Here is a 26,353-nt window from a genome sequence, read left to right on the forward strand (position 1 = left end):
GAAACGTGGGACCCATGGAGATAAGTACAGAGCTTTGTCACACTATATTCACTTAATCAAAAATATAAATTCTAAGAATGTAAAAGAAGGGCATCAAAGAGTAACATTAAAAATAAACAAGTTTAAACAAAAACTTCTACTTGTTCTAATCTTCTGCTTAGCTTTACCCATAAAAGAATGACTATTAGTTCAGACAAGGATACAGTTACTGAAGACTCATTGTCCACTGACAACCTGGAGCTAGATTCACCATCTCACTCTGGCTGCCTTGCACTGATCTGATGATGCAACACAGCTGTAATAAACTTGGATTCACTGGTCAGTTAAATTGGGTTTATGGCAATTTTGTGTCATCAGAGCAATATGAAGCAGAGAATGTAAAACTCTGAATCCAGACTGTAAAGTCTTTCCTGGACTATGTCTTCAGTTTTATCCTTTTAGGCCAAATAAGAATGCTGATTCTCTCTGTCATTCTAACCATTGTAATCAGCAGCTCAAGTTTTAAACCTTGTTCATCTCCTTTGTATTCAGAAATGTGTTTTGTGAGTGAAGAGATATTGTATTTAGAGTTTCTTTTTCATGTAGGAAATAGAAAATTCTGCTTCAGAAGGATCTCTGAAAAAACTTTTAATTGATTACATCAAAGACACATGGCTTTGATAAATTAATTTGGGTTTTCTACGCATTTCATACAGATTAAAAAACATAATCCAATCCCGTGTTTGCAATATAGATTATATTGATTCTTGTGCCATACAGGAGGGTGTATATTGCCTGAGATTTGTTCCTTTAAATTGCAATTAAATGTTTGACAACTCCAGACAGCTGAATAAACCAGCTTCCCTCACCAATTTAATTATCCATACCAGTTTGTCTCTACATAACAGAGTTATGCAGCAGAGTGCCAATTAAAAATTGTCCTTTCGATTGCCAATAAACATGAAAGGCTCAGTTATGTGCATCTCCCTGAGGCTGGGCGGAGGAGGGTTATGTAGTATGTGGCCGCTGGTGGCTGCTGGCACATGATGCCTAAGCATCACGGAGGGTTACCTGGGGGAGTGCACGCAGCAATGGTGTCGCTGAACATGTTTAAAGGGTATAGCATGTACTACCTCCAGTATCAGCTTCTGGGTGCTAGCTTCTGTACAGGGAAGGCAGTGCTGACCTTGTCCCAGCCTTATCTCCTTTGGAATGTTTGGTTCTGGTGGCATCACCAAATAGCCCTGTCTTCCACTCTGAGGTCCAGTCCTGCATTGCTTCCTGAGAGATGCCAAATGCCTTTAAATCCCCTTTAAGGGCAGGGCATTCAGTTTCTCTCCGACATTAAGAACCTTGCATGATCTCGACCGGGAAAAGCAAGCAGCTTCATTAAGGCTTCTTCCCATGATATTGTACGGGGAAGGGAAGAGAAACTGAGCCAGATCTTCAGCCCTGTTTAAATCTCATTTGTGCTGCTGGAATCCCCCGGTGGCATAGAGTAAGCATAGTTGGCTTACTGCCACCCAGTCTTTCTTCCCTCTACAGAACGGTTTTCCAGAGTGGGCCAGAGGCAGAGAGATGGTGACCTAAGGATGAAAGATTGGGCTCTTAGCTCACTGCAGTTCTGGACCAGTAGAGTAGTCACTGGGGATCCCGTGGCCACATTTATTTGCACCAGGGTTGCCTCTCCAAGAATGAGTTCAGCATAGCTGATGATCCAGCAGATAGAGTTCCTCTACCCCTCCCCCACTAGTGGCTCTTACAGGTGTGGCTATAATTTGCACATTATGGATATGAGACTGTGTTCTCAAGCAAAAAGTGTGATGACCTCCTTTTAGTTCCTATTTGTGAACACCCCAACTGCACCATATAATTTAGCATGTTTTCAGCACCAATAAAAGTCTCAAATCAAGAGCGATCTGAAGGATGGAATAGAAAGAACCTTGCAGCAGCTCAGGATAGAGGAGCATTGGCAGAACTGTGTGAAAGAGCTTGCATAGTATCTGCTAACATTGTGCCAGCGAAGTATAACATAATTTATTTGGTATTATAACCAGGCATTTTGAAGAAAGCATAGGCTGTGATTTACAGTTCTCAGCATCTGACTTGCCCTTTCTATAGCATTAGGGTTGGGTTACTGGATTTCCTTTGAGTCCTAGTTTGGTGATAGCCAATCTGCATTTTTTTTTCTATTTTATTTTTCGTTGGCCTCTGGTGAGCAAAAGTGAAAATGAAAACCAAGTCCCAAACTATTTGTGCTGAACTTTCCAGTTGCGCAACAAACTCAGGCTCATCATAGTGCAGTGAGGCTACATGACAGTTTGTCTGAATTCATGTAATTATTGGGTCCTGTCATTAATAGGATATGTCAAGTTTTCATCTCAAAGGGAAATAATGTAAGTACATGGTGTCCATTCAAAGTGATATTCTACTGGAGTGTTGCATAAACTAAGTGACGACAAGAGGTTTTTTTTATATGTTCTTGTGTTCTATAATATGTCCCATCTGAGTCAAGAGGAGAAGAAACAGATGTCTCAAAGGACAGAAGCATTGATGTACCATAGAATACACAGGACATGATCTCTATTATACCAAAGAAAAGTTCACTAAAGTGAGCTTTAACCTTAGGTAATACGCAACATCCTGACTACAATATCTCTGTCATAAAATGGGCAACATTTTGTAATACTTTGTGAAGTACTGCAGTGCTATTAGGACAGGATTATTCATATAGCATGTTTTCAAAAGGGGCTGTATATGGATGTAATTCCAACATTCAGGTTTTTCAAGACTTTCTTGCTCTTCAATTTTCTTTCCCTCACAGTTCTAGCCAAAAGGGAGATGATGACTATGAAGATTATACATCCAACAAAACATGGGTTTTGACTCCCAAAGTCCACGAGAGTGATGTCACCCTTATTTTAAATGGATTGCTGGAGGGATATGACAATAAACTGAGACCTGACATAGGAGGTGTGTTTTCTAACCTATTTTTAATTGAAATGGGGGCTGGAGGAAGAGAATCCTCACATTGCAATATATGTATTGGAAACATAATCCACACAAAAGGTATAAAGACAAAATATAATACAATATAACTTCATTTTTTATAATATTTATCATAAACACTTTGGCCAAGATGTGTAAGTGAGGCTTGTGTATAAGGATGGCCCGATAAATCCATATCAAGGCACCTAAATGGCCTGATCTGCAATAGTTCTGAGCACCCAAAAATTCCATCGAAATTGCTGAAGCCAGAAACTCAACTACTTTGAAAATCAAGCCACTTCTATTTTGTGCCTAAACATGGAGTTAGGAGTTTAAGTTTAGGCATTCAGTTTTGTAAATGTTGGTGAGTATCACTAAATGCTTTATATAGTTAAATTATACAGTCACAAAGTTACAAATAATACATAGCAGCAGATGGAGAGGATAGAAAGGAGTATAGAAAAAGGGAGTGATATGGATTAGAAGACCCTAAGATGAAGTAATGAGAATAGCATCATTGAAGGTTTATATCCATTTTCATCAACTGAGGCTCTCACTCATGAGTTTTCAGATGAACTTAGAACAGCAATGGAGTAGTTAAAGAAGTGAGGCAACATATGAAGCCTATCCCAGATCATAAAAACTACAGAAGTGAAGGGTCTCGTATAATAATAATGAGATTGTGGAAAGGAACAGAGAGAAGTCATGGGCTAGAGAAACAAAAGGAAATAGGGGGCAGGAAGCTCCATGAAATAGGCTAGCTCAAGCAAGTCTGAAGAAGTTTAAAACCAAGAACGACAATTTTTACCTATACTCCACAAAGAAAGTTAACATGAGTATTTATGTGGGTAACACCCACTGATAATACTTATGTACACATTGTAAAATTAGCAGAGGAATTCCCAATGAAACACACATAACCAGAGTACTTGTATGGCTTGTTCTCCCAATCCCAGACTTTAGGGAATAAAAGGAGTGGAACATCCATAAAAATAATCTGGGAAGATTGATTTTGTTTTTGTTAGGGGTGTCTGGAATTAATATGGTCAAAGTGGGAGAACAATATTTCAAACTAAACTAGTCTAACAATTGTTTTCCATTCCTGTTTTGCAAGCCCCAAATGTTGTTTTGGGCTCATGAAATGTTTGTTTATCTGCAGACATCACTTCAGGCTATGTCAGTCACGTTGCATTGAGTCCCATCATGTGAAATGAGTGCTGAAACACAGTGTAAGAGGACTCTGAAAAAAGTGTGTGTTTTCTCAAGGAGTTGCATTTGATAAAATTTGTTTTTGAGAAACAAAGTCCCCTATACAGACAACAATACATAGGCATAGCATCATTCTGATCTCACTCACGTCAGTGTATTGCCTTTGAGTCCCATAATTATTCCTCATTTACACCAGTATAAGTGTGATCAGAGTCTGCTGCTGAAGTATCTTTGTCTATTGAGTAACTAGAAATATTGCTGTAAAATTTATTTTTTACTGTATTTGCTGTTTGGAAATGTGTGTTTCTCTCTCTCACTCACACTCACACCTACCACCCCCCAAACACACACAAAATAGACACTCCAAAATAATAACCTTATGTGTAATTTTTATGTAGTGGATTTTGACCTTGATTTGTATCAGCAATTCTTATTGTTTTCCTTGCAGTGAAACCAACAGTAATTCACACTGACATGTACGTAAATAGCATCGGTCCAGTGAATGCTATCAATATGGTAGGTAACTGTTTTTAACACTTTGCTACACTTTTAATGATCAGTATATTCGGTTTGATGTATGCACTAATTCCTTTATAGTTGCAGTGCAATTATGTTTCCATTATTTTTGACACTGCACTGCATGTATTTTATTTTAAAAGTCTTATTATATCAAACTCATGGAGAAGAGTAGGGCATGGTTGTGGGTGGAAGTGGAGGTTTTCCGTACATCAGAAACCGGTATGAGCGTGCTTAATAACATTATTACATGGTTACTAGCTCACACTTGTGCAACCACGTTGTGGTCCCTTATTTAATCATACAAGGGCTTGCAAGATCCAGTCCAGAACATGTTAATTTGGGTGAGGATGGACCAACACTTTAGTATTCTTGTCATCTCACAGCCAGAAACAGCCTGTGTAATATGTACTTCATAACACTTGTGTTAGAGGCATTGTTTGGTATAGAAATACAGACATTGATCATGACACACAGTAGAATGAAACAGAGGTAGAAGGATGGATCTGCAATTTAATTAACTTTTAATTTTGGAGGGTAATAGGCCTTCCTCAAGAAATACCAGACATTTACTTTGATCCAGTATGGTTTTAAATGACCTGATGTCAAATATCCCATAGTTAGAGGTGGCCCCCTTCAGCCTGATCCCTAGGATTCAGTACACCTCTGAATCCTCTTCCCCCTCTCCCCATGAGGTGGAATGAACGTGTACATGAAAAGTTAGATAGGGAAGACTTAAGGTCTGCACACTGATAGGGTCTGCCGGTTTTCTACTGGATCTCTTACGTTTACCTGTGATAGCTGGCCCCTTTGATCTTCACAGGGAGTGCAAATTGTAACAAAATTACAAATGTCACTATTAACATAAAGCTTTTAAATTTCTCTCCTAACTAACCTAGAATTGGACCTCCAGGATGCTTCAAGGAAGGAGCAAAACACCTTGCCAGTCTTGCCATATGAAACAAATATTTTCCTCATGCCCCAAACTAGTGACTGGCCAGACCCACAGCCTCTTTGAAACACAGTTCAAACTATACCTCTAAGAGCTGCAGAATGGCTGCTGCACTCCCTAAGAGCTTCATATGGAGCAAGGGGACAAGCATAAGGGACAATCAAGTCTCCCTTCCTTCCACAGACTGGCCAACGGGAGGCATGAGGAGGCAGAGAAATCTTTCCCTTCCACTGACTCCACTCCCTGATCAGACATGATCTCCATGTGCATTCTGAGTGCCAGGGCAGGGAAAGAGAAAGAGGAGGTTCCAGCTTAGCTAAGCCTTCCCCTTCTTTCCATGCCTCCTCACAGGACCCTAGGGATTGTGTATCCCCTACCAAACTGATCAAACACACACCTCTCCCAACTAAGACTGGCTGGAGAGTGGGAGGGACACACTGACTTGAAAAAGATACAACCAATAGCTATCAGTTAGCTTTGGGTGAATAATGGGAAAAAACAGCATCAAACCTTATTTTTGAAAATAAAAATCACAAAATTTATCAAAGTTTTTCAACCAGCTTTAGCATCAATCCCTCTCATAGTGACTGCAAATACTTTTTCAGGTTTTTCAGAGAAATGCTTTTAAATGTGCAACTCTGACCCTACCATGCACAATCTTTTCACTACTATTTCTGATTAATGAACAGGAATATACAATCGATATATTTTTCGCCCAAACCTGGTATGACAGACGTCTGAAATTCAACAGCACGATAAAAGTGCTCCGTTTGAACAGTAACATGGTTGGGAAGATCTGGATACCAGATACGTTTTTCCGAAACTCCAAGAAGGCTGATGCTCATTGGATAACAACGCCCAATAGGATGCTCAGGATCTGGAATGATGGCAGAGTGCTATATACATTAAGGTATTACATTTGAATTTAAATTTGGTTTCTCATGGAAAAGCAAAGAAGTACATTTTATGCAATTGTAATGTGAATAAAAAATACCTTATAAATTTCTAATCATAGGAGAGGTTTAAACATAACTGGAATGCATAACTTAACGTAACTTGCCTGATTGTAATTTTAAAATGTCCTGGAAAATGTGAAATGCATAGATCATTTGTACTTTGTCTATTTAGAAGGCTGGATATTGCCATAGTTTAAGTGTCTCATTTTCATCCAGATTTTAACATCCTATTCCACAAGGAATCTCACTAAAGTAAATGGAACTACATGAGGAGTAAGGAACTATTCAATATAAGGTAACACAATCTTCTCCCTGAAGAACATTGTGTTTACAATTTATTGCTTACCAGTTGTTTTGCCAGTCTTATAATTTTCTCTTCTAGCTATTAAATTAGAAGATTTTAAAATCACTGATTGAATTAATCAGTATTTATGACCAATTTGCATCAAAGTTTCCTGTTCTCATTCAAGTCCATTTCATGCTCCTTTTGACGTCGGTGGAGCTGGATAAAGCTCCCAGGTGAAAAATGTTTAATTTCCGGAAATCCTTGTGGAAATACAGACAAAATGGGTGAGGTAATATCAGTCATTTAGAGTCTGATCCAAAACCTATTGAGTTTATATTCATCAAAGTTTTGTTAGGACAGTGTACATATCTATCCATTCATATATCTCCCTTTTGGTTTCTTAGAGGTTACTAAAAATTTTCTTTCTTCTTTGCTTAAGAATCTTTTTTGATGTTGGAAGAAATGTCTGAATTACAAGAGTTATTTTGTAGTTATTTTACATTCATTATGCATCACATTTTGAAGAAGAGATAAGAAAATGATTGGAATTTAAATCCAGCGTGAATCAAAGTCAGTCTGATAAATCACATCCTACATCTGCTTTTGAAATGTTAAATAGGTCTTAATATCTCAAACCATGCTCTCTTCTCTCTTCAGACCTCACTACTTTTCTCCTCAAAACACTCAGTTTCTCTCTTTAGTGATCTGACATTAACTTGTAGTCAGTAGTTCTATTAAATATCATGATCAGTGCCAGTAACATTCAAATTCTAATAATAAACCTTAGCTTGAGCTAAATGTGATCATCTCATCCAAAATGTGCCTCAGAAATCGAGCACACAATTTGAGAGATCCCATATTAAGAGTATTGGAAGTGACAAAAATATGGTATATTGGTAAAGGCTTGCGTGTTGAAGCTTGCTGGAATTATGCCGGGCTCTAGCCACTACTGGTGGTCACTCGCTTTCATGAGAACTATATTCCCTAACAAATCTTAAGTGATTTTCTAATGAAAATAGTGAGAATCTTGGCATTTGTGTGACTATGTTCTAGCCAACCTTGCCCCTTGCGGCAAAATTACTAACACAGACTTAAGCTTTTCTGCAAGCCTGAAAGAACCAACTGGACTCACGCTAGTGAGTGATATTAAAACATCCCCACAACAGAAAACAAACCCAAACTGTCACTGAATTTATGGACCATGTGGTAAATTCAAACAGTTTTAAACAAGGACACCAGTGAAAAAATCATTTAGAGATAAGAATATCATTATCTGATGAGCAGATTGCTTTGCCTTCTTGGTATATATCCGGTGATCTTGAAGTCGGATTGTCGAGGGATGAAATGTGAGAGGAAGAAAAAGGCAGTAATCTCAGCAAATAATTACTAAATGCCCAACCCTGCTCCCATTTCCATCCCAGGCAAAACTCCCATTGATTTCAAGGGCATTGGGATAGGTTCCTCTATCATTGCTGTGGGGAGAGTGTGCATTTCTGATTCAGTTGCTCTGGAAGGCAGATGGCTCCTACATCTTTCATTCTGATCATCATCAAAGCATGAGATAGAGAAAGCATGACTGCAGGAGACAGGGTGCAATATGGCTTTGGAGAATGGTTCTTGGACATGCACCAGCCAACAGAGAATGCCATCACCACGGGTTTCATAAGGGTGGGATGGAAATTGCAGCTTTCACAGAAGAGTCTAGTGGTAGCACTATGTTCTGCTACTCTCTCCTTGCTCCCACTGCTTTTCAAAGACTTCTCTTCTTTCCTACTGAATAATTCCCTCCAATGCATGTACCATGCAGCGCATGCCCTATAGTGGAGATATATGTACAACTGGCAATGCTGAAGAGGTCAAATGTGAAATAGAGATTATTTTTAACTCTCTAGAGCATTTCTAAAATAGACTTTTTCTTATAAAATACATCTATATAAATATAATGACAAGCTATGATATAGAGGTTTTGCTGGCACCCATTTGAAATGACTTGCATAACTCACTCATGGCATTGCTACTCATAAATAATGTTGCCGTCTCAGACTCACTCCAATAAATCCTTTAAAACACGCCACATTTCACATTCTCTTTTTTGCAAGGGATGAATAGATGCATTGTGGGTAGGGAGTGTAATTAAAAAGAAAAACACAATATTCACTGCTCAGATACATGCAATAACCATCATATATTCCTACACTTTGAATAGGCAAATAAATACATCATCATGTTTTAATTATACCCATTGTATACAGTGCTTATGTGTGTTGTACATTTTGTATGCTAGGGGCATGTTAATAAGAATCTTGCTATAATAGTAGACATTACTGTGGCATGCGCTGTAAATTTTGATACTAAGCGTTTGTCATCTCTTCTCTTTAGGTTGACAATAGATGCTGAGTGTCAGTTGCAGTTGCACAACTTCCCAATGGATGAACATTCCTGTCCTCTGGAGTTTTCAAGCTGTAAGCAGTGTGCTAAATTACCTATCCCACCTTCATTTGCATTGACATACTCAGGGCCAGATTCTCAGCTAGGGTAAATCAGCATAATCTGTTGTCTTCAATTGGATTTGGATCAGGGAGGATCTGGAATTTATTTTGTAAAAGTGTACACATTGTATATGTTCACAGATATAGTATAATAATGATACTTGAGAACGTTATGTGCTCTGAGACATATAGCATAGAGGAGAATACACAGATATTCATAATGCTTAATTATGCTTGCCATGAGAGTTAGGTTTTATTAATAGATGTTGTGATCTGGATCTTTGTCATGCTTGTTGCATATGGGTGTCACTCCACTGACTATTGTTGGCATGTGGATTGACGTCTTTGAAATCAGGCTATAGATTTGACCATGACTTTAGAAGGGCCAGATTGTGTCCTAGATGTCTCAAGCTGGGGTGGGGGGGAGGAAGAAGAGGAGGCATTCAAAAATGCACTTTTGGAAAATAAATAAAATATTGAATTGAAAGATAACTAACCTACCCTCACTCCCTTGACTATGTTGATCCATATTTTTCTGGATAAATAGAAAATGAAGCTGTTTCCTACAAAGTAAATTTTTAAATTAAAATAAAAAAAAAAGATTATGAAGCTGTATTTGGAATTGTCTTGAAGATGGCTACCCCAGGGAAGAAATTATTTACCAGTGGAAACGCAGTTCGGTGGAAGTAGGAGACACCAGATCTTGGAGGCTCTACCAGTTTTCTTTTATTGGACTGAGAAATTCTACTGAAGTGGTGAAGACAACCTCAGGTAAAATAAGCAATTTTTTTAATAATCTGTTTACATTCAAATTATTTTATGTTAAAAAAGGTAGATGATTGTATGGAGCTCAGCACTGGCAATTAATAGAACAAATTGATTTTAACTCCTTAAGAGTCACCAGATCTTCATGTATCCTGCAAAATGAAGTGCTGTCTCATGCACAAGTTTGCCCTGCACCCTCAGCAGTACAGGAAGGAGAGAGCAGCCTTTGGGACGCCACAGTCCCCCCTCCAATGCCAGTGGATGGGGAGCAGAGAATAAGTGGAGCCTTGACTGGACCCCCTGAGGACACTAGGCTGTGTAGCTGAGCTGTTGTGCAGAGGATAATAAACTACTATTGGGCCATACTTGATGATACCTGTCCCTCCACCCCTCAAAACAAGGGGGTAGCCAGGGAGAGAATTGTCACATAAAGTTACAAGTCCCTGCTGCAGCAACATAGCTGCACACTGCCCCTTACTCAGGGCTAACTCTGAATTATTAAAAGCTACTATGAACTAGATACGGTGTGTCTCAGATAGTTCTGCTCCATATTTCTATCTGTGTTACCCTCCTTCAGTATGTGTAATAGACTTCAAAATGATAAAGTAAGAAGGTCACCGTTTTAAATATTATTCCATTAACTAGGCAGGAAAGTGCATGCCACTTAATAAGTCAGGTCAGAAACACACACACACTCTAGCACTGGTGGTGGAAAGAATTAGCCATTTGGAGACTGGTGGAAGTTATTAAGGGTCCAGAAGGGTATTGCATACTAATATTCTTGCATATACATTTCTTTTGTAATTTTTTCTTACTTTCAAAAGGAATGCTGAAATGAAAGAGGTTTCTTTTGATTATACCAAATTTTATTCCACAAGTTCAAAGAGATCTGTGGGCTTCTGACAATAATTAATGACCATTATTAATAAAAGGGTCGCATTGCCAGCATAATCAAAAGGAGGTATGCTAGTGCTGAAAGCTGCCTGCTTGTACATTATACACAGTTCAAACAATGCAGTTCAGGATTTGTCAGGTTCCTAGTTCCCAAGAAAGTGGATATTAACCACTAATGACATATTTAGTCTTCTGGGTAGGAAGAAAGAACTGATGCTTCTTAGCCTGTGGTCACATTTGTCTTAAAGCACTTTCTACCATCCTTGCTGTAGAAAATATTTTGTCATCTCATTAAGGAAATGTGACCTTTCACCATTCCTGGCCAATGAAAGGTCAAAGAAGGGCAAGGGGAGAGTGGGGGAACATGGTTACTAATAACTTGCATTGTGTAAGGCATGGTTGAGTCACTCATGCCCAAAGCAAAAACAGCAAGCATCTCTCCTCAGTCATGCCCCTAAAACCGGCACATCCACAAAAGGCAGCAATGAATAAGTAGATGGTTCAAGGGTCTGGTCCTGCTCCTATTAAAGTCTGCAGCAAATCTCACATTGACATCACTCAGACTTGACTTGCATTTCTTTTATTTGCTGTTTCCCTTTCCTTGTTTTTTCCATTCTCTAATGGAGAATATTTGGCTGGAAGGGAAAAGTAATACAATTTAAACATACTACAAGCTTCAGTTCCATTGTTCCACTGCTTTCTGCATTTGTGAATCAAGGCATCATACATTTGATGATGTATCTTGTAATGTTAAGAGAGTGCTCATTGAAAGAAATGATGCATTCTCACAAAACAAAAACCTCTTCTTGTGGGACCATTAATCTGGTCTGAGAAACCATGGTAGTGCTCTGAGAGAACCAATAAAATTTAAAGTTCATATTTTTTATTAATATGCTGATGCACATTGCCCTTTTTCATTTACTTAAACAAATAAAGTAATCAATATTAATTGTGCATTTAAAGTCAGTAAAAACCTACTTTTGCCAGCACTAGATCAGTGACAAGAAATGCTTTCCAAAGCAACTTAGTCCTGCCGTGCTTCTCTTAAAGGCCTGCTGGGGCTGCAGAGACAACTTGAAAAAACATTGTTTTCATAGGCATCCCCTTCCTATTGTGTTTATCACTTGTTCTCGCTATTTTCTTTTCTCCGTTTTTTTTTATTGCTAGAGCTATTTGCATGAAAACTAAGTCTAGCCTTGATTCAACCCAGTGCAGGTGTGCAGGGTCGCACGTATAAACAAAATTAGCATGGGAATCCTGCTCCTACATCAGTATGACTGCTACTGCATGAGCCAGAAGGCCAAAGATAATAGCATATAGCTAAGTGCCTTATTATCAGGCTGAGAATTGCCGTTACGACAAGGTGCATAAGATTCATTTCTACTCAGGGTATGTCTACACTACCTGCCGGATCAGCGGGCAGCGATCGATCCAGTGGGGGTTGATTTATCACGTCTAGTCTAGACTCGATAAATCGACCCCCAAGCACTCTCCCGTCGACTCCTGTACTCCACCTCCACAAGAGGTGCAGGCAGAGTAGACGGGGGAGCGGCAGCAGTCGACTCACCACGGTGAAGACACCACGGTAAGTCGATCTAAGTACATCAACTTCAGCTACGTTATTCACATTGCTGAAGTTGCATAACTTAGATCGATCTCCCTCTTCTCTCCCCCGCCAGTGTAGACCAGGCCTCAGTGTACTTATTCTTAAATGCATTCCATTTGTAACCACGGTCCACACTTACACATCTGCGATGCAACCAAGCTATATTTCCTGCTGTTCTACCTAGGGTCCAAAATTCAATGCCTTTGTTCCCTATGTGTTTATTTCATGCTGCTTATTCCTCAACTGAGTTTAAAAGTCAGAATTTCAAGCATTCATGGATACATTTGCATATAGCTAACTTATATGAAGAAATCCCCAATGTGTGTGTGCACAAGTCAGGCATTTGGGCACACGCTTGGCCTGTTTGGTCCCTAGAACTCTATCCACCTCCACTAGTGACAGTCCTAGTAGTGGATCCATAGCATAGATCAGTGGCACAATCATTGGGAATTTTTTTGCAAAAACTCCCTAAAGTAGTCAAGGCCTTACCATAGCTGCCAAATTTTGTGTAGCTCCATGTGTGCCATTTCTCTGTACTGATAAACAGTCACTGATTACTACTTCATGGGCCCCTAGAGCAGTGGCAACTGGGAGCAACTTGGTGTGTTGGAGGAGCCAATAGGGTTCAGGTTATTGAGGAATAGCTATGACCTGGAGGGAACAATACTCGGGGGTGGGGGGTGGGAGGAAAATCTGTTAATTGGATGTGGAGGGGAGAGAGCCTAAAGAGTTTTTGAGTGGCTGGAGGAACTGGCACAGCCTGAGAGTTGGATGTGGAAGACACCGAGGGAGTTGTTCTAGGGCAGTAGGAGTCTGGAGCAGCCTCCCCAAATCTGTTTTTCTTTCATTTTAGCACATTTCCTATTCTGTCCAACCCTACCTCTTAGCCAGAACCACCACTGCCTCCTGCTTCCCAGCACTCTATGCTGGCCTGGCTCCATCAGTAGGAGCAGACTAAGCAGAAGCAGAAAGGTTCCCTAAAACTTGGTGCCAGGGCGGCCCCCTGTGACCCAGGGAAGATACCTCACTTCCTGCCAAGCCCAGCTGAAAGTGCGAGCTCTTAGCTGGGCTGTGAGGAAGCACAGCACGGCAGATGAATCCATTACATAGATGAATGCAGATGATGCTCTAGGGTCCACCCAGGCCAGTAAGGGGTTCAGTCAACACCTGCTTTGCAGCTCTGGGTGCCTGAACAGCTACGCTATTGTGGCTCACAGCCCTGACACCAACAGCCAGAATACAAGCATGCAGGTTCATACACTGGCTTCCATTGCCCAGTTACTCTTTGCAGGGGAACCTTCTCTTCCAGCCCTGTTTTCTCTCCCAGAAACCTCTTTCTCTGCCATGCCAGACCCTCTTACTGTAGCACCTAGAAAACCTAGTCAAGTTTGCTGCTCCTTTGAAGAGACAGTACACAGCAGTTTATTAGCTGGAGTTGACAAATGCTCCACTTCAGTCAAGCTCCCGTGTTAGTTTATGGTAAAAGTAAAACAAGTTTATTAACAAAAGGACATAGGTTTCAGTGATACCAAGTATAAACAATAAGGATAGAAATGGTTACAAACAAACACAAAGTAAAAATATGTTTCTAAGATTAAAACTCAACTTAACAAACAAAGGTATTTGTTCAAAGGAGTTTTTTCTCACCATGGACTTTCTTCCAGCATGGCTGGTTAAACCTTTACCCAGGACACAACAGACAGAGCTCAAAGCACTTGGTTTCCTTGACTCCTTAGATTGGGGTGGCCAACCTGAGCCTGAGAAGGAGCCAGAATTTACTAATGTACATTGCCAAAGAGCCACAATAATACATCAGCAGCCCCACCCCCACATCAGCTCCCCCGCCCTGCTCCCACCACCTCTCGCCCACCTGCAGCCCCACTGATTAGCGCCTCCTCCCCCAACCCCTACACTTCCCGATCAGCTGTTTTGTGGCAGCTCCGGGGGGGGGGGGTGAGGGGGAGGAGCGAGGGCATGGCAGGCTCAGGGGAGGGAGTGGGAAGGGGTGGAGTAGAGTAGAGTGGGGTCAGGGCCTTTGGCTGAGCAGTGAGCACCCCTCCTACACATTGGAATGTTGGCGTCTGTAGCTCCAGCCCTGGAGTCGGTGCCTTTACAAGGAGCCGCATATTAATTTCTGAAGAGCCGCACGTGGCTCCGGAGCCACAGGTTGGCCACCCCTGCTTTAGGTGAAGGATAACTATAGCATTCTCTCCCCTTCTTTTTATAGTTCAGCAAACCTTTGAAATATATTGTTTGAAAAGTAAGCCCAGACAAAGTTTCTCTCTGCTGCTGTCTTCCCCACTGCTTGTTATCTTGATAGCTTTGTTACCTTATGCGTAAGTGTACTTCCATTATCTCTTCCTGATGAGATAAGCAAATTCACATTATTTTATCTATGACAGACTGGGCTTATGTATTGTTGCCCAACACATTTAAAGAACATAATTATAACCCTTTATACCCATGCCATACATACACCACACGATTTTCAGGACTAGTATGTTAAGAGTTTTGATATGATGTCTTACATGACAAGTTTTAAATACAGATTATGACAACAATGTGGTAGGTGTGGTGAGTGCGTCAGGCCTCACAGGAGCTGCTGACACAGAGTAGTGAACAACCCATGGGGCCTGGGTATCATAATAAGTGTCACATAAGATGTGTAAGACCTGACAGCCCTGCCTAAATGACTGCATGCACACAACCAGCATGTTAGACACACCCCCACACACCTATCAGCACACAATTGGGAGAGCCCAAATTTGGAAATCTGGCCCTAGAATATTGCCCCTACAAAAGAAAAAAAATTACTAGAATATCACAAGCCAATCTATCATCTCCTTTTAAATGCAACGAGTCATCCTGAGTTGTGAACCTGTTCCCATAAATAGTGAACTTTTCAAACCATCTCTAATTTACCTGGAAAGTCACATGGAACCAAAAAATCAAGTGATGACTGAGCAAATGGGTTCTAGCCTCCGATGACATCCACAATTTGTTTCATGTAAGGAAGAAATATTAACTCTAAAGGTGCTAAGCTGCTGTTGCTGTTGTCTACGAATATGCCACTGACATGAATAGATCATTAGACTCTCAGTAGCACAGTAACAGTCAGAGACGCAGCCAGTGCATTCTGTGTGGATACACCTGGAACATTTGGAAGCTTTCAGGCAGTTAATTCATTTGCCAAATGATTTCACTGTGCAGCAGGAGACAGCTCTTCAGCATCAGATTCTTAACTGGAAATAATTGCATTCTGCCTGCAAATATTCCCCTGTAGTTTCAGTTGGATGCACTATTTTTTCCCCTACTGAAAAGCTATTGTGATGCTGGTACAGAGTGGCTGCCACCTATAGCACGACACCAGAAGTAACTATGTTTTAGCCATGGGTGAAGTGAGCTGCCTGTGCTGTGGAGTTGAGCAAAGGGGCAGAATGTCATTGAGAATCAAGTTTTTGTTTCCTGAGATCTGTGTTGTTGGAACAGCAGTGATTTAGCTCACATTCTTTACAATAAAATACTTCACGTGTCCATAGGCCATTACCACACAGCTGTATGAAATATTCATATTGAATTGAGCTTGGGCGTGAGGTTTCATGCAGTCCATGAACCTCAGTCCATCTCACAAAATCTCAGTCAACCTGTATTGATGTTTTGTACTCAGGTAGGAAACTAACTTCTCTCCCCCACGCAGCCTTCTTTGCTTGCATGAGTAAATTTGGTCAGAGGTATTGTTCTGTTAAACAGAACATATTTACATGCTCTTATATTTGATCTTGATGCACCATTGTAATGAAGTGAACAGCTGGCAGGCAGTCAATCCTCCTTGGTCCTGGAGAGCACCTAACAGTCATCAGTTTTATCCCATGATTCTGCTTTAAGTTGAACTATGGTCTTGACACATATACTTTGTATGTCATATTTAGAGGTCTCTGTGGGAAATGGAGATGCTCATGTAAACTCAGCAAACCATCACACAGTGCACTGTTTCCCAAACTTGGGATGCCGCTTGTTCAGGAAAAACCCCTGGGGGGGTGGGCCGGTTTGTTTACCTGCTACGTCTGCAGGTGCGGCCAATCACGGCTGCGGGAAGCGGCACAGGCCGAGGGATGTACCGGTCGCCGCTTCACAGAGATATTTCTTATCCATGTGATAATCTTTTAAATCATATTTACCAGGGAGTAAACTGATGTCCTCCAGCAGACATGAGACTGCAATTCCATGGCAGCTTCATGCAGTGATTAGCAGTATTCAATTTAATAGTGGCATGTTTAGAAGACAGGGGCATGTCCAATGCCTTGTTATGGGGTGGCTATCCCCAACTACCATAACAGTGTTTTCGGCCACTAGCAGCCAGTGAACATTAGTGCAGCCGAAGTCTGTTCTAACTTATGATGGGACATGACCATGGCTGGCACACCCAACCCAGGATCAGGAAAGTACAAAGGTGACTTATGTAGCCCAATTCTCTCCTGCATTAGGCAAGATTTCAAACTGCTCTTCTGCTTCAAGGCTACCCTAAAACTGGCTTGCATGGCTGCAGGTGGTTCTCTACATAGCACAATCCTGAGATTGTTTAGAAGCCAGCCTAGTACAGGGGCAAAGGGTTATGGCTGAAATGTCCCTATACCTAGCAATGCCTCAGGCAGACAATGCAAGTTAGTGCAACCCTTAAATTGCTCTAAATTGAATTGATGGTCCAGCCCAGTGAACAGCAGCCACAGGACTGGGGGTGGTGAGGAGGGGGTTTTAAAACCACCTATGCACATAATCCCTCCTGAGCAGTACCAAGTGTTCCATGGCAAAAGCTGAAGAATTTAGCTAGTGAATATGTGCTAAATACTTGTATTCTGATTTAGCAGTAGGCAGCACTCACCTAAACATCACATTGCACAGGTGCAAGGCAGTGGACAACCAGTGTGTCTGAGATTATCTTTGGGATCTTTATTGGTCCCTTCTTAATGCTTTAGGAGGATATTTATTTCGCAACCCTTGTTTGCTTTTTTTTTAAAGCAATACTAAATGATGACTTAAGACACAAGAGCCAGAAGAATATCTTCTCTGTAGGACAATGGAACATTTAAAGCTGCAGGCAGAAAAGACAGATTGAAACCCCAAATCTTGATATTCAGCACCCCAGTGGTACAGTAACTCTTACGTTCTCTGTCAGTTTAAATATTTCTGGCTGAATACTCCTAAGGAATCATAGAAGTGTAGGACTGGAAGGTACCTCAATAGGTCATCTAGTCCAGTCCCCTGCACTCAAGGCAGGACTAAGTCTAGACCATTCCTGATAGGTGTTTGTCTAACCTGTCCTTAAAAAAAACCCTCCAATGATGGAGATTCCACAACCTCCTTAGGCAATTTGTTCCAGTGTTTAACTATCCTGACAGTTAGGAAGTTTTTCCTAATGCCCAACCTAAACCTCCTTTGCTGCAATTAAAGCCCATTGCTTCTTGTCCTACCCTCAGAGATTAACAAGAATAATTTTTCACCCTACTCCTTGTAACAACCTTTTATGTACTTGAAAACTGTTATGTCCACCCTCAGTTTTTTTCTTCTCCAAACTAAACAAACCCATTTTTTCAATCTTTCCTTATAGTTCATGTTTTGTAGACCTTTAATAATTTTTGTTGTTCTCCTCTGGATCAGCTCCAATTTGTTCATATCTTTCCTGAAATGTAGTGTCCAGAACTAGACGCAATACTCCAGAAGATACAGAGAGAATCAGCCAGGAGTCTTCCTTGTCTTGCTGCCTATGAAAGTAATCCTTAGGGTAGAGCTGGGTGAATATAAACAATACTAGTGAATATTTTTTTAACAAAACCTGTTCATTGATGGCATACAAGACCCTCCTTTTATTCATTGATTTGTGCATATTCAAGTGAAAATTTTTTATTCGTAATAATATCTGCTGTGACTGGGCAAGGCTAGATGGCTATAGTAAAGTAATGGAAGACAGATATATTAGCCACAGGCTAAACAAATCCCTGTTACCAGGTTAAGCAAATGGCAGCTGCTCCAGGTCAATTAAGCCACCCTGCGGCCAATTAAGATCTTTCCAGAAGGCAGGGAGGACAGCTAGGTTGATTGGGACACCTGAAGCCAATCAGGGGCTGGCTGAAAGTAGTTAAAAGCCTCCCAGTTTGTCAGGTGGGTGTGCATGTCAGGAGCTGTAGGAAGAAGTTGTGCTATTGGAGAGACTGAGCAAATACAAACCATATCAGGCACAAGGAAGGAGGCCCTGAGGTAAGGGTGAAGTGGATCTTGAGGAAGTGGGGGCTGCTGTGGGGTAGTGGCCCAGGGAATCGTATGCATCCTGTTTCTAAAAAGTCAGCTACCATAGCTGATACTATTAGGGTCCCTGGGCTGGAGCATGGAGTAGAAGGCAGGCCCGGCATCCTTTCCTTTGCCTCCAATTAATCACTGAGACTGGAAGACAACAGAGACTGTGCAAGGGAGGGTAGCTTCTCCATACCCCCCTTGCTGGCTTATGATGAAAATGGCTCAATAGTCTGTGACACTTGCCTCTAGAGAGAGAAGGGCTACGTGGAGGGTCACAGTGAGCCTCTGAGGCTAGTGAAATCTGCCAGGAAACGCACGACCCACGGAGACAAGGACAGATCTTTGTCACACTGCAGAATGCAAAACTGCCATTAATACAATAATACTTGTGAGTGGATTCACACTGAATGCATTCTTCAGTAAAAACTTTTTTATTATTCACACAAAATATCTGTTTTTTTTATTGTTTCACAGCAGTTATAAAGTTCTAGATAAATCTGTGAACAGAAACAGGACTTTTCCTATTTATAAAATTGAGAACCCCCAAACAGGAAATAGAAACAATACCATGTGATTTATGTGACCAATCCTACAATAGCAAACACGATCAGTGAATCTCCATAGCAACCATTTCCTGAATAGTTCAAAAGTTCAAATTTAGTCATGCAACTATTAATCAAGCAATTATGAATGAACACATCTGTAGAAATTCAGGAACATTTGTTTACTGTGGATAATTTATACAGCTCTAGATGAGGGTCATCTGTTCAGAAAGTAAAGGTGGAGGTGAGAGCACAAAAATATATCTTTTGCATGTCCCACCTTTGGTCATCCAAATTGGTTAATTGTGTGACAAACGAATATTTATAAATGTATTTACTCAACTGCATGGATGAACCAATTTACACATGCTTACGTTTTTGCCTGATTTTTTTCTGTCTCCTAATACTACACACACAGATAGGGACATACCCAGCTGCAGCTTCACACACAGATGCTGAGATCAGCTCTGCATGGGAAAGCTCAGTTAAGGCACCTCCCAGTTGCTAACACACACCCTGGAGTGTAAACCCAAAATTATATAGTCTTGCGCTGCACATGGAACAGCATAAGCTCATAAAATTCACCCCCTCCCTCAATGTGGAGAGAGATATGCAACAACTTTCTGCCCCAAGTTATTATTTCCACACACTGGTTTAAGAACAAAACAAGTTTATGAAGTACAAAAGATAGATTTTATGTGATAGCAAACAGATCAAAGCAAACTACCTTAGTAAATAAACAAAACCACAGACTGAATTTAACACACTAGATATGGATTAGCAAATTCTCACCCTGAGTGATAAACAGGCTGGCAGATTCTTAAGGCACAATCTGCCTTGGCTTTCCCAGGTTTTTATACACAAGCTAAAAATACCTCTAGCCTGGGACCATCACTTCCCACAGTTTAGTCCTTGCCCCTCAGGTGTTTCCAGGTGTGTTGTAGGGAGAATGAGAAACCATCATCCTTGTGTGTGTGTGCATTTCCTCAATAAGCTATTATCATTGTTTGGCCTTTTTACTATTGTACCTGAAAGGCTGCTTGTGAGTGTTTTCAACCTCACAACATGTTTCAGTAACAAAGACATAGCCAAACTTCATAATTTCACATATGATGATAGCACATACAATCCAATGAGATATTACTGTCTAGCAGATCAAGACTTTTAGAATGATACCTCACAAGGCATACTTTGTACAAAACATATCCTAATTACATGACAGTGGTGAATATTGAGGTGCCAGGATGTCACATATACATCCAAGAAGACCTATCAGTCTAGATACTTATACACCCCTCATCACTGTAATATCAAAGTGCCTTAACTTCATTAATGGATTTAGTCTTATGACACACCTGTTGAGTTTAGGAACTATTATCTCCATTGTTACAGATCAGAAACTGATGCACGGGGTAAATTAAGTGATTAGCTCAAATTGATAGAAGAAGTCTGTAGCTGATCCAGGAATGAAACCAGGTTCTGTTGAGCCCCAGTTTAGTGCCCTTTCTGCTACACCATCCTTCCAAAAAGTTCAGTTTCAACCCAATATACAGATGGTAGAGAAGCTCATTCCTTTGATGCCTCTTGACTAGGAAAAATGGCTAAAGATATTTTGGCTTTTGCTACTATTATGGTGTTTAGGAGCTACAAAGAATACATCGGGAGCCCAAGAGTCCACCGCACCCTGATGAGAGGAGGGGAGACATCCTCAGTGGATGCTGTTCTTCAAAACGTTCCCTCTAACCTTTTAATCACCTTTGTCTTGGCCTGGTTGGAGATTTGCCAGTCTTCTGTTCCTCAGTTGTGCAAGATAATGGCTTTCATGTGTTATGAAAGCTGTGTGACAACATTCTGTATTTGACAAGAAGATGCTGTAAAACAAGGTGTCACTGGTTCATTGCTGGTACTGAAGTCCATAACATTTCACAAATACCCTTAGAAGTCTCACATATATATTGAAGAGCAGATGAGACATGATTAAGCCTCTTGGGACTTTGCAGATGACAGGCCTTGGGGAGGAGAATCAACTGCCCAATATGACCTTCTGGGGACTGGCCAGGAGGAATAATCAAAGCCAGTTTAATTCAAATCTGCTTATTTCTGACAGGTGCCTTAGGCAGGTGAGCAGCACCTCATGACCAACAGTGTGTAAAGACCATTCACCAAGACATTCTGTACTATAATCTGAAGTTGTTGTAATCACCATGGATCTGACCCCATGGCAAGTGAAGTCAATAACAAAACTCATATTGACTTCAGCGGTGAAGGTCAAACTCCATGTTAGGGAACAAAAGCTTCTAATACACACGTTTGTGAAATCCAACAGGACAGCCAGGGCATCCAGGAAATATAATTAATTGAGGCCTATTATTTTTGGACATGGTGCAGCAAAGTTTGTGATGCAGCCCTGCCATGCTGGTTGGAGAAAAATAAATGTCATTCTTTCAGTAATAATAACTCTCAGTGGGAACTTTGGGGCTAATGTGACCATGATAGTTGCATCAGTGAATGCTACGATTCCATAATTTTGTTGTCTGCAATGAACTGGACTATTGGAAAATAGCTCAATGCAAAGTGCTGGGAGGGAGCACAGAGCCAAGAAGGCTGAATTATAAAAGATACATTAGCCACGTACGGCTGTTGTAACTGAACTGTAACTGAGTTTGAAGGGCTATCAGAGTTTCATTGTTAATGCATAAAATTATTCAGAGCAAAAAGACTTCCTAACTTTGTAACTATCTTTTTACAGTGGAAATTTAGACTTTGTGGACTAAAGGTCTGAACTGATGGGGAAAATCCTGTATTCTTATGGAAATATATATTTTGAACTCCTCTACTTTGAAAGATGTACTTTTCTATTCAAGATTGCATTGACAAAGATACTGAGAACTTTACACTTCCATTTTCTGCTTCAAGTTTGCTTGCTGCTGACTGTGGCTATAAGGAGAGTTGAAAGGCTCTTTGATAAAGATTTTCTCTTTAGGGAAGGTTAAAGGTTTCAGTAATAACATGGGTGTTGAAATTTCAGTGACCAAAATTTAGCCATCTTATTCCTTGATCAGTCTTGCCTATTCATGGCTATAATGCTGCCTGACTCACCCCAACAAAGTAAAAAGATGACTTCCCCTGGCAGGAAGTGTAGCTGAGTCATGAAAGAGCTCTTACCCTCAGGTAGTACGAGTGCCCTATTGAGCAGTTGCTCTTTGGGCTCAAGTTTGCCTTTCTATGTATGTTCCCTGCAAGCATGGTTTACTACAGCTTTAGGAAGGACAGGTACGGATAAAAGAGATTAATATACAAGCAATCAGAGTGAAGGAGCTGCCAGATTTTATAAACATCTCAGTTGCTTCTCGTGCAGAACTAATTAGAAAAGCACAGATGCTGAATGCAAGAATTGGTTTTGTAATAAATATAAATATAGGACTGTTTCTGATCTGAGAGAACAGTGACTTCAAGAAAAAGAATCACTCACCTATTTAAAATAGTAGGGAAAATAATTTGATCATATAAAGTATGATATTTAAACCTGTAAAAAAGAAAGAAAGAAAAAAGGCTTCTTGACTGTTTTCCTTTCTAAGGATAAAAACAGCAAATCCTGAGTCTGATCCCATCTTCAGAAGCATTTTCCACAAACTACTTATAGACATCACAAAAACAATCATGTTGTCCTTAGCACAGTTGTGAATATAGCTCTGTAAGTACTGATGAATCTTTGAGGCACATTATGCATATAAAATGAAAGTTCCCCTATACAGCCCAGTTCTTTTTTTCCCCTTCCTGTTTGCAGTAAAATCATAATATTCATATGAATGATCGATTGTCATGGAAACTGTTGTAGTATCACAAGAGAAAATCACTGTAATTTTATTGTTTGCAGTTGGAGATGGATCTAATTAAAATGAATTGTGATGGGAAATCAGTAGTTCAAAAAGATTATATGCAATGGCTTAGTGGCTAAAGAAAATGTAGATTCATAATTACTTTTGAGCTACTCTGAGTCTGTATATTAAGTTCTATTTTGGAAGATTTTTCTGTAGAATAGAAGGGCACATTAAAAATTATATAGGAATGAGTGCTATATTCTGGTGAGTTGCCTGAAATGCTATTTCGAATTTTCAGCACCTAGCAACTTCCATGTCTAAACAACTTGATACATTAAACAATTCTGCAACAGAAGTAGGATGTAAATCTACTCTGATATCCTGAACTCTTGAAATTAAAGCTATTATGCAGTTATGGAGTCATGAAGTAGGCGAGGTAAATGTCATGCTGATCCACATTGCACTGATTCTTGGATTTCTTCCCTACTCATGCTTTAGTTCTGGAAACTCCATGTGTCCAAACATAACAACCGACTCACTGTACAATTATTTCAGCCATGATTACTTCTCTCTTTTCCCCCCCTCCACTTCTTCCTTCCTCAACTACTTCCTGCTCCCCTTGCTGCGGGAGTAATTTATTTGAATCAGGCTTTAACAAACCTAAATTGCTTGGTTAAAAATTAGCATTAGAAAGAATGTGTGAAGGCACTGATAGCTTGATGCGGATGGTGTGCATCATGGAGGGATTGCTCATTTGAAATAAATTTGGATTTGCCTCTGGTGTATATGTGTCCTAAATAATAAACACATATGCCTCCAAGGTTGTTCTTGCCCAATTAAATCCGTTCACTCTGTAAGTGCAATTGCTAGCTTCTCAGCTTCATGTTATTACACAGCATTTTTGGTAACCTACTTAGCTAAGGTGCTCTGGGTTTTCCATCACTGTATTTGAGTGCATATAAGTGAAGAGACTGATTAAATGCATGACAGTGCAACAGACGTGTCAGAGTCACACAATGTCAATACGTGTTAACAACCAAATCAACTTAAATATTTCCATATGAAAAAACAGTCTGAAAAATAAATTTAAGACCATCAGGTTTTTAAGAGACCTGGTGATCAGCTGACATCAATTAGCATAGTTCCATTGGGTCTACAAGTTTACTTTTAATTGTGTTAGAAATAAAAAGAAAATAGAAATAGGAAGTTAAATGGAAATGGGCACACCATGTGCAGGCTTTTAGTAGAATTCCCTATAATATAGCTACCCGTAGGTAAATGCTGCACATGCTGTTATATTACATTTATTGGTAGATGTACTCTATAGTTCCACACATGAGATCATTTTGCTTTGGTAACATTTTTAGTATAACTTCTTAGGCTGAGTCGCCTAGGCAGGGAAATACAAGAGTGAAACAAATACAGTAATCTCTCCTTCTGAGTGGTAAACAATATTTTATCCTTATGAAATCAAGTTTAATAAATGAATATGAACTGGCCTTCTTTCTGCTGGTAATATTAATTCTTTATTGCAAATACCATATGTCTTTATTTCCTTTTAAATAGGGCATAATTTCTTCATTTTGAGATATATGCCACTTGTATAAAAAGAAAATACAGTCCATTAAATTAGTTCCCTGTTGCCACTGAGCAGAGTGTACAATTATTAGAATAGTATAATAAATAAAATATAGCATTCTCTAAAGATCTGCAGGATAAAGTTATGCTATAATGGTTCCCACTTGTATCATGCCCTACATGAGGGAATCTCAGAACAGTTTACAAGCTAATGAATTATGCCTCACAACACCCATTTTTAAGTGGACAGGTCTTACTGTGTCATGAAGAACAAACTCCCTGGTTTGTGAAGGCTGAAAATGGTTGTGGTACTAGTCAGCAAATTTCTGTTCCTTAGAAGTCAATAATACGTATGGCTGGAAAAATGCTTATTTTTCAGATCACTTAGGTTGTAGCTCATCTAACAATTTTTCCTCACTCTGAGTTTTGAGCACCTGGAGAACGCTAGTTTGACCTATCGCTGATTTGTCATATAACCTGTGTCATCACTGGTCATATGCTATTTTTTAATTTCCTTACTAAATAAGTTAAAAACCAATATAAATGAGAGCAGAAGCCTTTTTATTTTGAATAAATAATTATTATTTGTGGTCCTAGTATATATATTAAATTATGCAAAAATTAAAGTTAGTAAAAACTGGGGGGAATTTTCTTGGAATATAATCTGCTGTTATCCACTCAAATTCTTAAAAACGGAATCCTTCCAAGCCTCCCTCACTGAAAGTCCATTTTCTCAGCTCACTGCACTAGACTACTAATCTGGAACAAAGCTATCAAGAATAACGAGGTAAAATCACAAAGAAGAAAGGTAATGTCTCGGCCACTACGATGGCTCTTACTCACACTGCAAGTGCAGGTTCAGTAGCAGTAACCAAAGGTAATTTATTAGAACATCTTTCACTACTGCTGCCTCTGCCGCTGTGCCAGAGCCAAGGGTCCTTTTTATCATGACTCCTTGAAAAACAACTTAGTAGCAGTGTTTAGTTGCCATCCAGAGAAAACCAAAGATATTACTGTCTCACACAAAAGGACTTTCCCCCCACCATCTCTATCATTAAAAGACCCCAAAACTCTTATTAACAGGCATGTTATAGAAATAGAAAGAACTAATAAATGTTCAACTATGCATGGAAGCAGATGGTTTATTGGCACCTGTGGCTGCCCCTCAGTTCCTAGTGAAGACAAAATCTCATTGAATTGAGCAGAAGAGACAAGAACTTGGCAGTGAGAAAGTCACTGCTAATGAATGGTACAAACATTAAGGGTCCAACTATGGATTCTAAAAGCCTGAGCTGTGCTGGAAATGGGAAGGAGATGCACTGTCTGAGAACTGGTATGTAGAACTATTAACTCTTCGGAAGGCATAATGCTGTCTGGGCACTGAGGGAAACCTGCTTGGGAAATGGTTCAAGTTACACCTTTGCAAAGTGTTCTGCGTGTCCCCCTTAGTGTATCTCTGTTGGCGCACAAAGGAGAGGGGTGAT

General features: G+C 40.1%; 1 protein-coding gene across 2 annotated transcripts in view; it reads left to right on the forward strand.

Annotated features, from left to right (window-relative positions):
* The window catches only part of GABRG2 (gamma-aminobutyric acid type A receptor subunit gamma2), a 100,064-nt gene that overhangs the window by 31,155 nt on the left and 42,556 nt on the right, over positions 1-26,353 (forward strand). For both annotated transcript variants that reach the window (XM_073355912.2, XM_073355913.2), the window contains exons 2-6: positions 2,804-2,952; positions 4,625-4,692; positions 6,334-6,554; positions 9,266-9,348; positions 10,009-10,146. In XM_073355912.2, the coding sequence (XP_073212013.1) occupies positions 2,804-2,952; positions 4,625-4,692; positions 6,334-6,554; positions 9,266-9,348; positions 10,009-10,146 (659 nt within the window). The remainder of the gene's footprint in view (positions 1-2,803; positions 2,953-4,624; positions 4,693-6,333; positions 6,555-9,265; positions 9,349-10,008; positions 10,147-26,353) is intronic.

Source organism: Lepidochelys kempii, chromosome 8, assembly GCF_965140285.1.
Source record: "Lepidochelys kempii isolate rLepKem1 chromosome 8, rLepKem1.hap1, whole genome shotgun sequence".
NCBI classification, from domain to species: Eukaryota; Metazoa; Chordata; order Testudines; family Cheloniidae; genus Lepidochelys; species Lepidochelys kempii.